This window comes from Brassica oleracea, chromosome C2, assembly GCF_000695525.1.
Source record: "Brassica oleracea var. oleracea cultivar TO1000 chromosome C2, BOL, whole genome shotgun sequence".
In the NCBI taxonomy this organism is placed as follows: domain Eukaryota; kingdom Viridiplantae; phylum Streptophyta; class Magnoliopsida; order Brassicales; family Brassicaceae; genus Brassica; species Brassica oleracea.
The window spans coordinates 15,269,775-15,286,180 of record NC_027749.1 but is presented as its reverse complement, the minus strand read 5'-3'; the positions used below and the strand labels follow the sequence as shown (position 1 = coordinate 15,286,180).

The 16,406-nt window shown below is 35.9% G+C and overlaps 1 protein-coding gene, 1 long non-coding RNA gene and 1 pseudogene across 3 annotated transcripts; 2 read left to right on the top strand and 1 right to left on the bottom strand.

The window, feature by feature from the left end:
* The first annotated feature begins 9,242 nt into the window (after window positions 1-9,242).
* Window positions 9,243-10,952, top strand: LOC106324845. 2 transcript variants are annotated; one of them, XR_001266744.1, is made up of 6 exons: window positions 9,243-9,547; window positions 9,889-9,976; window positions 10,065-10,096; window positions 10,167-10,226; window positions 10,321-10,516; window positions 10,646-10,952. It is a non-coding gene; the product is annotated as an uncharacterized LOC106324845 (long non-coding RNA). The 2 variants fall into 2 exon arrangements; XR_001266743.1 differs by having other exon boundaries at window positions 10,065-10,226.
* A 211-nt stretch (window positions 10,953-11,163) lies between these two features.
* Window positions 11,164-12,158, top strand: LOC106323542 (annotated as a pseudogene).
* A 409-nt stretch (window positions 12,159-12,567) lies between these two features.
* On the bottom strand, window positions 12,568-14,728 carry LOC106322845 (pentatricopeptide repeat-containing protein At1g66345, mitochondrial). The gene is made up of 2 exons (XM_013760989.1): window positions 13,112-14,728; window positions 12,568-12,796 (listed from the first exon to the last, which is right to left on the bottom strand). Exons 1-2 carry the CDS (start codon window positions 14,674-14,676, stop codon window positions 12,742-12,744), a joined length of 1,620 nt encoding a protein of 539 aa, XP_013616443.1. The 5' UTR covers window positions 14,677-14,728; the 3' UTR covers window positions 12,568-12,741.
* Window positions 14,729-16,406: the final 1,678 nt, after the last annotated feature.

Below are 16,406 nucleotides of genomic sequence, written 5' to 3'. Positions count from 1 at the left end.
TTGCAATCTCCCTTTCAAAAGCTCTAATGTCTTCAACTCCTCAAGTTCATGTACCTGACATTCAAAAGAGCTAGGAGAGAGAATCAGTAACTAGATACAAGAAAATAAGACTTAGTCTCAAGCAAGCATCAAATCTCAATGTCAAAATCAACTTAGAATTGACAACGGCGCCAAATTTGATATGGACTTTTCAAGGGTCCAAGGTTCAAATCAAAGTAGTATTTTAGATGTCAATTCATTTCTAAGTGTTTCAATTCAAAGAGAATTCAGGTTCATACTTAAGCTAAATGCATTCAATGTAATGAGGTGATTTGATTAAGCTAACAAGACTCTAACACAATTCACTAGCAAACTTTCAAGCAAATGGATAAAGGAGGAATCATGGGTATATGAATTTGATTTCAAATGACTAAGATTCAACCTAAAATGACAAGGTTTCAATCAACACATTTCCCTAAGTCTAGATAACAATTCTAAGCAAGTTCTTTGTCAAGACAAAATCTCATTTACTTTCATTGATCAAACATCAAATGCCTTTGGTTTGTGTCAATCAAGCAATCATTAAGAATAGATCATTCAACTTTCTTAACTCCCCTAACATCAAATGCCTTTGGTAGGGTAAGCTAAGAGCATGTTGAGTTGGCTCAGACATTTCATCGAACACCTTCCGGGCAATGAAATGTCTAAATTTCTAATCTAAAATGGCCAACTCTAGATTAGCATTAAGATCACTCAATCAAGCAAGGAAACATATTAATCTACTCTAAACATTCTAGAGATCATCCCTTAATCATCCTAATCATTCTAACCCATGAATCCAAAAAGAGTCTACTCACTAATCTTCATGATTAACCTTAAACCCATAATAGATTCAAGAGAAATCATGTTATGAAGATGAGATAGACTCAAATTACTCAAGAAAGAAAGATTATATTACTAAAGATTCAAACTTTCTCCAAAGTATCAATGTATTTTTGAGAGAAAACAAGATATCCTCTAAAATTAGGTCTAAAATGTATTTATAGTAGCTTAAAAATCGAACCGGGTCGACCCGACAAACCCGGGTTTGACCCAAAAGGCAAATGGGTGAGCCGGTCTTGGCATCGACCGCTGACGGCTCCAACCCGCGGCCGTGGTCCGCGGTCTGTCCCATCAAAACTCGACCTCTCGGGCGAGAATCCGCGGACTGCCTTCGTCCGCAGTACACGCCCGAAGCCGACCACACCAACCTCGAGCTCTCTGGTCCGATTCCGCGGACTGGTGTTGTCCGCGGATTCCGTCCGCGAGATGGTCCGTCTCGGCTGATCTCTCGGGAGCGATTATGCGGCCTGGTCCAGTCCGACCTGGTTATCCGCGGCTTGGTCTATCTTCTTGCATTTGCCCCTTTTCTTCATGCTTACCCATCAAAGTCTCCAAACTTCAACTCGAGCTCTTCCATGAAAATTTTTAACGAGGAATTTACCATGAAAGACACGCAGATTCGTTGTAAATTTTAGTGTAAGGAACGACGAAATTGAGTGTCTACTTTACGAGGAAATTGTTTACGTGTACTTTACGAGGAAATGATTTACGTGTACTTTACGAGGAAACGGTTTACGTGTACTTTACGACCAAAATATTTACATGGCTTTTACGAGGAAATAGTTTATGTGGCTTTTACAAGGAAATCGTTTACGATAAAATTATTGACCCATTTTTACGACGAAACCTTTCCTCGTAAGTTTACGACGAATTAGCGAGGAAATATACGTTACGACGAACGTTTAACGAAGAAATTACTTTCGTATTTAATTCGTCGTAAACACTATTTTACGATAAAATAACCACGAAAACCGTTGTCGTTATAAATGTGTTTTCTTGTAGTGATTATCCAAGTTAACATCTTTCAAAAACTCAACATTTGTATATAGTATAGTTTATTGTTTTTGAAATTATTAAATAACATGTATACTAATATAGTTTTGGTTTGTTATAAAATTTTGTTTATTTCCTATATTTTAACAAAAATCTGGGGACTCCCCGAAATTTTTACCTGATGTGATTCTTTTTTTTTTCTAACGCTGGATTATTATGATATTACAGACTATAAAAAATATTATAGACGATTCTACGTCCAACAATTCTATATCATTTTTTATGAGGATTCACATCTAACACCAGCATCACGTAAGCCGCGTTATGGATCCATTGTCTATTGATTAGCTTTTAATATGATTATTGTTGTGACATTGGTATAGACATTTTTCAGTTTAATTAATTAAAACGTATCCGTCCCTATTTAAAGAGGGTAACTATGAATAGAATGTGATTTTATTGACATTATGAGGATTAAATAAAAATGTCGATACGTCCATCAACCATCGAAGATCTGCTGATCTGGTTAATTAGTAGTCAAAAGGTTTTACATAACAAACATAAACTTACCAACTTAAAATAAGTATTTACATGTTGTAAACTATTGGAAGGAATTGAAGATCAAAAATCTTCAAAAAAATGAAAACAAGACATCAGTGTCAGTGTGTCACCCATAAAACATAATTTTGAGGTATTAATGGAGTTTGGTATAGTAAGCGGTAAATCGCTTTTCACCAATATAACGGAAATGTTCAAACAATCATGATACATAGATTTATTAGAAGACCCTACATATTTCAGAATGCTCATCACAAAACTGCATGACTTACAATCACAAGATCCGTAAATATATTTTGTAATAACCAAGTTGAGCCACTAGGTATCTCCACCAAAGACAGGACACTTCCACGTAACATATATCGAGCTTTTTCGTAATTAAAAGGGAACCCATCACATTTACTTCTTTTTATTAAGTTTCATTTACAAAAAATTGGATATGTTATTAAGGCTGGTGATCTTTTCACTCTCCTCTATCGTTCTCGATGGACCTTTTTAGCAGACTATTGCTCCAGTGTGTTCATGTGGAGCTTCAGCTAGTTTTCCGACAAAGACTTTCAAGTCGGTGAAGAGGTGACGCATATGCTCAATATATGCTCCTCCTATCACTCTGGATTCGATACGTGTCTTGGGTTGCTGAAGATGGTCATCTTCTTCCTTTGTGTTCTTTTGGTTGGTTGGGCCTTTTTAGACCTCGCTTTTTACGGGGCCTATGGCCTAAAATTGTACTGTATAGTTTAGGTCGTTTGATTGGAATTTTTTAGGATTGACTGCCTAAAACCCCCTGTGAATACAACAACCCTATCTATTCCCACCAGTATTATTTACCTCTTGAGAAAACCACCCTAATATTTAATTCTCTTCAAATATCCCTCCATTCTTTTTAACACTGTCCAGATCCCCATCTCTAATCAGATCCGAAAACACAATTGCAAAATTAATAAATCGCGTTTTGTAAATATATTATCCATTATCATGATCCGACCCGACCCTACAAAACAGACCCTACGAAATCGATTCGGGGAAAATTCAAAATTAGGTTCGTGTGTTTTCAGGTCTCGACACAGAGACGACGAAGAGAACAAAAGGACAGAAAGAGAGATAGAAAGAGTGAGAGGGATGACCGAGCAAGCAAGCGTGAGAGAGAGTTCAGTTCGGGTTCGTCTTCAACGCGAAGAGGACAGAGAGAGAAGAAGGAGAAGAAGAATAACAATGGAAGAGAGCATAGAGTACGTACATGTTACAGAGAAACATAACAAAAAAGACAGTAAACTATGTAACGATATTCTCAACAGCTCTTCGCTATATTTTCCTGTAAAAGTACAGAGGATAGAGAGACAGCGACGAAAGGTGCCATGGACGAAACAGAGGCACAAAGAGATGAGTTTTGAGTCTAAGCTCTCTTTATTTTGTATTATTGGGTTTGAAATTCTCTTATTAGACTTGGTATTGTTTTGTGTTAAAGTCTTTGAAACCAGGAAACCTGATTTTTAAAGTTTACGTTCTTTAACCATAACTCATGTTTTAAACATAACTACACATATATATATGTATATAAAAATCGGAAAAAGTTATACTTATGTTAAACATAAACACAACAAACATAACAATCAGACAATGTAGAACTCTTGTTTTAAACATAAACACAAACATAACAATCAAACAAAGCCAAACTCATGTCTTAAGTATTCCCTAGCAGAAGAAAGATTTAGAAATTAGTGGTGTAACTTCTTCTTCATCGTAGGGTTCTTCTTAAGATCCTCTATGTAATTGGGATTTGTTCCATTGATGAAACAAATTAAACGATTATCTTTATTGTTTCACCTGATTCCATAGTTTTACTGTTCATCATCTTTTTCTTTACGTCTCTCTGTAACACGTAACATGTACTCTCTGCTCTCTTCCATTTTTTCTCTGTAACATGAAAACACACGAACCCTAATTTTGAGTTTCCCCCAAATCGATTTCGTTTTTTAAAGTTAAGTCGGGTCTATATTGCAGGGTCGGATCGGATCATGATTAATGGATAATCTATTTACAAAACGCGATTTATTAATTTTTAATTGCATTTTCGGATCTGATTAGAGATGGGGATCTGGGCAGAGTTAAAAAGAATGGAGAGATATATGAATGAGAATTAAATTTTTGGGTGGTTTTCTCATGAAACAAATAGTATGGGTGGAAATAGATAGGGTTGTTGTCTTTACGGGAGGTTTTAGGCAGTCAACCCAATTTTTTATATTTATTTTGTTCCTTTGGAATTAGTCTTTTTTTCTCAATATCATTATCATTAAAGCCTAAAAGGCTAAATAATTGGTACATAAATATGAGTAAGGCCCATTAATAAACAAACAAATTGAGTCCCAAAGCGAAATTAGATCAACTTAGTTTTACACGTATTTTACATCAAAGCGCCAAAATAACAATAGTAGAACACATGTGGTGACACACGTTCATCATGCAAGGATAGAGTCCCTCGCCTCCTACCATCGTTCTTCACCGCCGTCTTTCTACCAAGTCAAATCTCGCGTCGCACCTCGCTGTTATTAAATCTATACTCCCAAACTTTGATAGTACCTGTAAACATCTTTTGCAGCTGTGTTGCGACTGACAAACTTCACATCTGCACTCAAATACTTCCATACAGATCTGACCCTCTCATATTCAACGTTATGAAAATGGTAAATCATGTTAAATGATAGCTTCGCTACCATCTGATGAAAACAGTGTGATCAATCTTCCTTACTTGCAGTTTTGCTTCTGCTTTGAGCACTATTTGACGAATATCACCATTCTTAGCCATGAGATTAAATTTCAGTAGATGGCGTCTTATACAATTAGTCCCATTCCTGTTAAGAGTCATGTGCATATTCAAATTTTCAGTGCCTGCATTGTGCTTTTTGAGAGCCATCTTTCTAAGTAATCACTGCAGAATGTTCCCACACAGGTGAGTATTGCCTCTTCTGTTTCTGAGCCAATGACTTTCTTTCATCATCGTCATCACCTGACTCATTTTCAGAATCATCAGTCTTCTGTTTCTTCTTTTGCGGCTTCCCTTTGCCACCATCATCACCCTTTTCTTTCTGTTTCTTTCTCTCCTATCAGCATCATCAGCCTGAACCTGCTGTTTCTTTCTCTTATTTAGATCACCATCAGCATTGACAGAAACCCTCACTCTTAACCAGTTCATAATCAGCTTCCATAATATTACATCATCATCTTATTCTTCTTCTTCTACATCAATAATTCTCCTTCTACGAGATTGAGAAGGCTGAGATCCATCACATCTGGTACATTCTTGTCCAGCATTTGCAGCATCAACAACTCCTTGAGACTCAAAGTCTATTGACATCAAGTTTGAGAAGCCACTTGAATCCATAGTTATACACCAACTTGCCGTTATCACAAGCGGTTATTAAAAATAGCATATAGTTTTAGGGTTTGTACTTTGTAGTTAAATGAATGAAATTATGATTAGCTATTATTTTAGGGCAAATCTCCAAAATAGCATCTTTCTAAGTTTATATCACAAAAATAACACTCAAAAACTAAAATGACCAAAATAGCACCTTTCTAAGTTTACCTTTTGAAAATTTTAATTTTTTTATTTTTCAAAATTTGAAATCTTATCCCCAAAACCTCATTTCTAAACCCTAAACTCTAAACCCTAAACTCTAAACCCTAAACCCTAAACTCTAAACCCTAAACTCTAAACCCTAAACCCTAAACTCTAAACCCTAAACTCTAAACCCTAAACCCTAAACTCTAAACCCTAAACTCTAAACCCTAAACCCTAAACTCTAAACCCTAAACTCTAAACCCTAAACCCTAAACTCTAAACCCTAAACTCTAAACCCTAAACCCTAAACTCTAAACTCTAAACCCTAAATCCTAAACCCCACCATTTAACTCTAACCCCTAAGTTTGTGACTTTTGATAAAACATTAAGTGCTATTTTTGTGACTTTTGACCTTGAGTGCTAGTTTGGAAACAAAAACTTGATTTAGTGCTATTTTTGTCTTTTTCTCTTTTATAGTAAATAATAGTAATAAGTCAATGACTAGTTTACACAAAAGGTTTCAAGACTAGAAAGTCTTGAATTTGATAGTAAATGCAGAAATTGTAACTACTAACTAAGCACGAAGACATACTAATTCTAACTAGTCTACGGAAGCCATTTAATCGTCTAAGAACTAAGCAAGATGTAAGTTTAAACAAAGAGTCTAAACAAAGAGTCTCACCACTGACACTGAGGCAATGATCTAAAGTATGTTAACTTGTTTAAGTCAGATATACGGTACAATCTGATGCAGCCATCATCACAAGCAGCTGCAAGAAGCCTGTTTGTGTCCTATGACTGCTCATGAAACTCCTCTGAATCAGAATCATCCTCACTCCCACTTTCTTCATCATCATCTCTCTCTCTTTAGTACATGCATGAGCTCAAATTGGAAATCAGTTACAAATTTGAATGGGTTTGATTCAAGAAGGCGAAGATGAAGAAATATCACTTATAATTTACAAGAACTAGCAATCTTACAAGAGTTAAAGCGAAATGCATTCATAAATTTGAATCAATGACCAAGTTATTTTTTTTTTTTGCGCAAACATCAATGACCAAGTTAAAGAAGACGAAAAATCGATAGATTTATTTGTTGTTAACCCGCTAACCAGTGACATGTTACAACCCAACCATTCACAAACCGCTTGGGTTATACTCACGAGACCCATGATTCTCTGGACAACAAATTGCTTCTCTAGACCCACTCCGTGATAGGTCTATATAAAAGCCAGACCTGTGGGCCATATGTTGAATTGACAACATCATTAGTCTACCATTAGATTCTTTTTCCATCAATATCAACTATAATCAACTTTAAATTTCAAGATCCCAATGATGAATTTTGAGAAGGTCTAACAAATTCTAGAACATTTCCAATTTGCTTGATTTAGGGGCTCCATCCTAAATTGTTTAATAACTAAATTAAGTCTAAAACAAGTAAACACTAACGGAGTCACAGAAGTATGTTTCTACTCAAACGTACAAACGATAATGACATCATATGATTTTCTACACAATAACAATCACTAATATATTTAGTATTTGTGATTCACATAATGAATTGAAAGTGAAAAATCAACAGTATTTATAATAGATAACAGAAATTGATCCGCGCCTCCGCGCAAATGTTTGATTTAACACGTGTTCAACGTAAACTCATAAATCGCTGGTTTTATAAAAAAAATCTATGTATAATTTTTATGTTTTATAATTTGTGGATTTAGTTAATCTCATGAAAAGGTTATATCCCTTTAACACACAATTTAGTTAATATCCGTACAATATTAATAATTGTCAATATATGAATTTTGATTTGGTTAGATAAGCTTTGAAATTGTAATTAATTAATGAAGATTGATTTTAAATGCGGTGGCAGAATCTGTAAACAAAAAGAAATACAAAATGAAGTACTTAATTTATTGTAAATACAATGACTAAATGTATAAATAAAAAATATATTAAAATACTGTTATCCATGTTTCCAAACAATTTTCATTTAAACTGTTATCCATGTTCACAAACAGTACTAAAAAGTATCTCAGTTTTAATAATATAGAAGCATATTTACAAAATAGTAAATAACTAACATATTTAAATATAGAAAATAAATTGTAGCTTCAAGATTTAAAATTTATCGGGTCTTTTTAATAGTCATTAAATTTTACAGATTTAAATAGAGAAAGTTTGGAGAAATACACTCAAATAAGATTATAATTTGAAAACTACACTATTGTTTAAGTTTTTGGAAAAATACACTTATGTATATATAAATTTACTGAATTGTCCAATCTTAATATTTCTCAAATCCTAATTTATTTTATATTAAAGTAACAGTTTTAGAAAAATGATTATTTTTAAAAACAAAATCTTTATAGTATCTACACAATATATTTTTAATATATCATAAACTTTTATTATTTGGAAAAAATAAAAAATAATCACAAGATTACATCTCCTTCTCTGTATCCTCAATTTCTATTTTTTTTTCTTTTCTCTAGTTTCACAAATTATTCCTTTCATCTCATTAAGAGACTTGTTGATTCATGAATCAGATTTCAGTGTCTAATGTTTTTTTCTATTTTATTCTGACAATAGTTCATGATAAAGTCAAAACAAATCATTTTTTTATTTTAGTAAAGTATAAATGATAAAATAAAATATTTAATTTCAACACACATATTTATCTTAACCTTAAATAATTATAATAATATTATTTTATTAACTTTCAAGTTTATATCTCAATTATTAAAATATATAATTTGAGTAAGAATGTCAATTTATATTTAATAAAGAGCAGTTTTCAAAAAATAAAATAAAAAGTGTAGTTTTCAAATTTTAAACTGGTAATGGAATAATTTACAAATTATCCCATTTAAATATTCAAAATGATTACACATTTATGAATTTATATATATATATATATATATTGGTATGAGATGAAGGTTGCATGTTCTTCAAATGAATATTTTAAAAGTAAAATCAGATGTTGTAAAAAAAATACAAAAATATACATATAAAAATAATAAAATATTAAAATATTAAAATACGGAATATTTGAATTTTAATAAAAATAAACAAAATTAAAGAAAATTTCTTGAAACTTTAACTATGTTTACATCTAAAAAGTAAAAACATATCCTCCTTCCTCCACCTCAGCATAGAGCATGAAGCAATTACTGACATGTGGCCTCTTCTTTTAACTATTTTGAAATATTTGTCGCTGGAGATTTGTAACTTGAGCTAACTTTAATCTGATTAATGGAATGGGCTATTAAAGCTTTAGAAAAGAGGCCCATATTTTATTAGGGTTTGGTTTGTTTTCCCGGTTGACATGCAGAGTATAATCGGCTTGACTCTTCAGATCTCACTTCTCCTACCTTCGTCTGTATAATGGCTTGACTTACTGACTATCCTCTTTCAGATACATTAATCTTTGCATTTACGTGTTTATAAATGGGATCGTAGCCTGCGATTATCAGACCCACCACTCTTAACAATGGGCTTCTATCGGAGGTCTCCCTGATTCACGCTTTCATACCAAAGTCGAGGGATTCTTCGTCTTTCCAAATCGAGGTATTGTTAGAAATCCTTCTTCTCGGATCTGACTGTGATTCTCGATTTCAAATCTCCAATGCATTTTATTTGCTTTTGAGAAGTGGATTGAAAGAAATATGGGATAGATACCTATATCTTCTCCTAACTTCTGGTGTTATTATATACAAGGATATTTCACTTTCATGGATTTTATACGCCATAGAATTTGAGATTTGAATCGAATGAAACCATAGCCTCAAAAGCTTTGAGCCAGAAGTCTTATGTCTTAGTGTTACTGACTATAGCTTTTTGTTCTTCTTCTTTTTCGTTTCTAGGCTGTCTTTAATTAGTGTCTATTGTTTTTGGATTTTGTTTTGCAGTGGATTCTATCTCCCAAATACACCGACTTATGATCCATATGGGATTTTCTAAGTTCGTGGCCTGCCTTCTTATTTGAGTGTATTTAAGGTATTCTAAGCTTCATGCTCATCCGGCGTATTTGACCTTTTGTATAATTATCAAGTAAATAAGTATCTTATCTTCTTCTATAATGCAGGTTGTCGCACCTGTTAGAATGACATTCTAAATGTAAGCCTGCCTATTTTATTCTTACTTCTTCTTCTATCATATCTTTCTTTTTCTCATATTTGGATTCCAGCCCTTTTGGATACGTGACATGTATGATACCTATAAGCACGTTCTTTGCATCCATCCTCTGGTAAATCTTCACACAGCCGGACGTATAAATTTTGTAGATGTCATTTTGTCTGAGTCTGCTGTCTCTTGATCATTCTGTTTACTCCATTTTGCAGGTCTATAAATACTGCATATTTGGACATTTCAATTGCCTTCATACAGATTTTCAAAGGACACCACTCTCTTTCTGCTCAAAGCCTATTTTATAACTGTTGCATTGAATGTTGATGCAAAGCTGCCAACGATGTCGCTTATCGCTTCAGACTCCAGCTTCTTGCCCGGTGTGAAAGAGCTCCATTGGTCTCAACAACGGTATGTTCTCTTCTTTTCCTTCTAATCATGCATTGTTGCCTTTCTTAGCATGTGCGGACTGTTACTCACCATACTCAACCGCTTTGCTTTGCTTTATACTATTTCTAATTATCCTTTCTGAATGTGCAGAGAACACCACAGGTTTCCCTGATGCTACAACTGATGAAGCAAGCACAATGGACTCAACACCACTACCTTGTCAAGCGGAGACAGTGATAAGCATTGACAGCAGAGCAAGTGATTTCACGTGGAAACAACAACAATGCAGAAAGAGTATTAGCTAATCATCAACATCATGAAGTGAAATAAAGGTTTGGGGATGCTTAGTGTTAGAGTGAGATGCAAGTCGTGTAACTCCAATCTCTGTTTATGTTATTGTTTACTTTACTTTATAAAAACCATGCTGGATTCTATCAAGAAAACTTTTAAAAATTGATTTATTGTTTACTTTACTTTCTTAAATAATCTTTAATCCCTTATGTATTGACTCCTACCATCAACTGAACGACAAAAATAAAACCATAAAAAATGAAAAAAAAAAAACCGTTATAAATACGGACAGTACACCAATTAGTAATTTAAGACCAAAAAAATGGCTCTCTTCCATTAGTAAAAACTTTTAATATTTTAACTCTGCAGGAGTCAAAATGCATAAACATCCGTCGAAAGCTAAAGACTCCAAGTCTGATTTCTCCTTCCATGTACTCATAAAATCTATTGTTAGTTCGGGACTTCAAATTTTTAATTCGAGAAAACAACGTCCAAACCCGGCTATGCGCGCCGGAACACCCCTAGTTAAAATATAAATTAATGATACTTCGAAAAATATTTACAATCTCTTAGAATATTCCCCTCTAATTTATCAAATGTTATATTAAAAATAATTGAATGCTATATTATAAACACAAAACATAATTAATTTATTTAAATATTAATAATTAAGTTATTTTAAGGGAATTTGCATCTGATAACCATAAAAACAAATATAATTAGCTATATGGAAAGCACTGTTACTCTTTCCATAATACCCGCAATGTCCCTACTTATGCAGTACATCTACTTCTGACACGAGCTAGGAGCTAAGGAACATGCACGGGTCCTCATTATTACTAGTTGAGAGGTAAACCATTCGAAGTTAAATACGCGACGGAGAAACATAGGAAGAGGAAGCACATTTACCGTGGGAAACATATATGGGCGTCAGAGATTGGAGATCCAAGAAATTGCCAGAGTTTGGCTCGGGACATTCAACACGGCGGAGGAAGCCGCCATGGTTTATGACCTTGCGGATCCACATCGATAAAGCCAAACTCCACTTTCCAGATCTTCTCCACCACCATCCTCCTCCTCATAGTCCTGCTACTCTTCCATTGTCTCCAGTATCATAAGTTCAGCCCCCGGCGAAAAAGCTCTGCGTTCTCTCTAAGAGCGAGTTGACTCGGCCGAATTTCCTGATGGAGTGTAGTGGAGTCGGGAGTGGGGCGAGTTTCAACTAGATTACGATCTGAAACAGCAGATAACGAGCTTGGAGTCTTTCCTTGAGCTGGATGGTGACACGGTGGAGCAACCGAGTCAACTCGATGAGTCCGTCTCCGAGTTGGATATGTGGATGATTGATGATGACATCGTGCTGGAGCAGTAAAATAAAGTTTGTAATATAACTGCCGTTACGTTCTAAGGTTTGTAATATGATGATGTTACATTCTAAGGTTTGTAATGTGATGATGACAGGAGCGACTGATGTTATTATTCAAATTAATTTCAATTTAATGGAGAGTGAACTTTTGAAAGGTTTATCAAAACTCAATTCAAATGTAGCTTTCAGTTGTGATATTTGAACATATAATACACCTGACATGAAACTGTCAATCTAAACAAAATTTGACTACAATAGAGGACTTAGGTGCGTGAGACGCAACTGAGGGTTATATTGGCATACAAGTAACAACAATTAACCACATATGCAAATACTTTCAAAATCTGCTGCATATATAGCTAATTATCGAGTATGTTTTGTATATTCACCTGAATAGTCGTTATTTTAAAATTACAATTATAAATTTTACAGACAAAATGTGTAATAGATTTATCTATGCGTGTAACAATCAAAACTTATTACACGATAGTTGGATAACTGGCGCATGATTAAACGCATGATTAAACTTGCAAAAAATCAGTGATAATTCCAAATGAAGCTACAAACAAGCTTAGCCACCGAGTTTGAATCATCTTATTGATATCATTTCATCATAAACCCTATCCGCATTCGTTTTATTGTCTGTTTTTTGCCCGGGCGGTCGGGTTGGGCCTAGCGCCTAAAGAAAAAATCGGGGATTAATCGAAAATTATGCGGGGCGAAATTTTTAAATGGTTTACTATGTTATAAAACATGTTAATCTTTAATTGTGTATAACATTAATACATTTTCATGTTTATGATTGTATAAGGCGGTCATTTAGGCGGCTAGGCGGTCATTTAGGCGGTCTAGGCGGAAAAAATCAGATACCCGATTTTTTAAATCGATTTGGCATAAATCGGGGCGGAAAAGTGTCGCGTAGCGCCTAGGCGGCCAGGCGGCCGATTTTTAGAACAGGGGTTTTTTGGAATGCCTTAATCAACGCCTCATATATCTCTGCATCAGGCTGTATCAGCCTCCTCTTCATAATTCTGAAGTACTTCTCGCCGCCTTCCACTTTTCCACAAGAGCAAAGCCCCACTATCAGTGACCTAAACACCTCGAAACCCGGTGAGATGTTTCGGTACTCCATCTCGTAGAACATTTTGAGAGCTTGTTCGATATCGTTTCCTTTAACAAACCCTTGAATCAGATGAGAGTATGTATGTTCATCAGGCACAAACCCTTTCTCAATCGACTTTGTCAGGATTTCGTTTGCAAGTTTCACGCTCTCAATCTTGCTTAGCCTCTCAACCATCTCATTGAACGCCCAACAACTAGGAAGAAGTCCTCTCGCGACCATCATCTCGCAATACTTCAAGCTTTCTCCTTCTCTTCCGAATTTTGCACAACCAACGATGAGAGAGTTAAAAGTTTCTTCATACGGATCGATTCCAGAGCTCTCCATCTCAGCGATCAACTTCTCTGCTTCGTCAATATCACCCATCTCGGAATACACTTTGACGAAAGCCGTGTAAACGAAAGCATTGGAGTCGAAACCTCTTTGAAGCATTTCATCGAACACTTGCCGTGCGGACACCAAATCGCCTTGCTTCGTTCTCGCGTACACAGCGAGAGAGTAACCAATCGTATCTAAAACCATATTCTTCTGCAGCAATCTCTTCAACAAACTCATACCTTCATGGATACGATTCTCTTCTAAAACCTTGAGAGCCAAGCTCGTGTTAACAATCACTGGAGGAGAACATCTCTTACCATGAATCTTATCCAACAAACCTACAATCTCTTTTAACTTCCCTTCTTTGCACAACGCACTGATCATGATCTGAACCGTCGTCTCGTTCGGGTAAAGTCTCTTATCGATCGCCACCTCGTAGATTCTCCAAACGAGATCGCTCCGATTCGATTTCGCAGCAACATGGATCAAAGTGTTGAGAGTGATTACACTTAGCGAGAATCCACGATCGGTTAGGTTCTTGAAAACGTCGAATCCAGATTCCAGCAATCTAAGCTTAGCGTAGCCCTGAACGAGCAGATCGAACGCGAGAGGAGTAGAGCAAGAGACCTCGTAAGTGTCTAGCAAGGAATCGAGCAGATCGGAATCGGGAGATGAGTTTAAGAGAGAAGATTCGATTAGAGCTCGAGCGTCGATGAGTAATCGAGCTTTGACGAGGATGTGAATGGCGACGGCGTAAGAGGAGACTCCGTGGCGGAGGTTTCGAGCGTGGGAGGACCAGTGGAAGAAGGTTAGGGCGCGTTTGGCGGTTTCGGGTTGTTTGAAGCGGAGGAGGATTTGATCGACGAGAGAGTCGGAGAGATTGGCGGAGGAGAATTTGGTGGAGAGAGTGTCCCAGTTATCGCGGTTTTGTAGCGATTCAGAGATGGCGTCGACGAGGAGCTGTTGTTGTTCTTTGGAGACTGGATCGGGTTTGGAGTGGGAGGAGAAGTAGCCAAGGATGCGTATTGGAGATCGTTTCGGGATCAGTGTGAAGAAACGCCATTGTTGTTCTCCTAAGTGACGCATGAGAGACGAGGAGGAAAGACTGGTTAGCGGTTATGTTTTGTTAGGCATTGGATCGAAAAGTAAACCATTTTCAAGTTTACCAACCATTTTCAAAAAAAAAACTCATAATCAACCATTTTCAGGTTTACCAACCCGACCGGGTATCCATTCAGGTTCGATTCTACGATATTTGGATTTCGGATTTTAGAGATTACCAATGTCAAACTCGTTCAGATATTTTTAAATTTCAGTCTAGTTTCCGTTCAGATTATTTCTGATATGATTCGGGTTTGTAGCCCATTTAAATTATTTTAAAACAAAATTAAGATTTTTTCCGACTAAGATGATTTATATTGATTGATCTGTTATTAGATTGGAGATTAAAAATCCCTGGAACACACTCCATAGATTTTCAAAATTAATTGATTTCCTAGCTAATAGATCAGCACATGAGTTTGAGGCTCAATTCCTATAAACAAATTGAGTTGCTTCAAAATGATTATTCCAAGCTGCGATGGTATGAATAAATTGAGTAAGGCCTAAGTTGAACGCTTGACCCTGGATGCATTTATTCACATGGATATTGTCGCCTTCAAAAATAACTTTCTTGTAACCCAAGGAAAATGTAGCTTGCATAGCCTGCGTGACGTCCCTCAAATTTACCTATACCACATTTTTGTATATTGCCTCAATGGTTTTCAAAAATCCAACCCAAACCTGAGGGTTGGGAGCCTCTATGGTGAGATACATCGTAGTTACACTTGACCCATCCGACCCGACTAGTGGTGGTTGCCAATTCTTCATTCGCAAGGAAGAACTTGATGCACCAGTAGAGTGTGTGGTTGTCTGAACCACCGGATTAAATGTGAGCCAGTCTGCTATGTCTTCCTCAATCCTAGAGTGGGTTCTTTGTGGAGACCAATCTTTAGAATTGAAAAGTAAATCATTTCGATTTTTCCATAAATGCCACCGTGTCCATATTCCACGATATCTGATCACCAGAGGAAAACTTTCATTATGAAATAAGTTAAAAATCTCTCTGATTTTGTCTTCCAATGTAGTAATAGGATCAAATAGTGTAGAACATGGAATCTTATAGTCTCCATTCTGATTGTGCATACGGACATTGAAAGAAAAGGTGCTCTCCGGAGTTTCGTCGAAATTACATCAGCGAACACAATGAGGATCTATATTTATATGACGATGCCGTAGAGATGATTTTGTTGGGTCCCTCCTAGATGGAGAGGACCAATTGGGGTGAACTTAAGAAATAATTAATGTTCCCCTTTGGCACTTGACACAATAATAGAGTTTTGACAAAAAGAAACAAAAGAGAGAGAAAGGAGAAAAAGAGAGAGAAGGAGAAAACTCGTAAGGTGATTTCAAGACTGGATTTGGAGGGTCAAACGGATCCTGATCGGGCTGATATTTTGTGGGAAGCTTCTTCAGTCAGTGGGTTAGAGGTTCACCGAAGGGATTTGAATTTCAACGGTTGGATCTTCTGTTGTCTGAGTTTTCTTGAAGCTGGTCGTCATAGTTCTTCAGCAGAGCAGTCTTGAGTGTTTGGTAAATCCAACGGTGAGATCTTCTCTTATTGAGCTGAAATTTGGCAGAGGTATTGTCTACTTGTTTATCTTGGATTTGTACGGTTGGATTAGTTTCTGGAAGCCGGAAGCTTTGTGAGCTGAGGTCGTTTGGTTGCAGCCGGTTTTGAAGCTTTGTGTTGCTCTCTTGTTGTTGTTGTTTGTGTT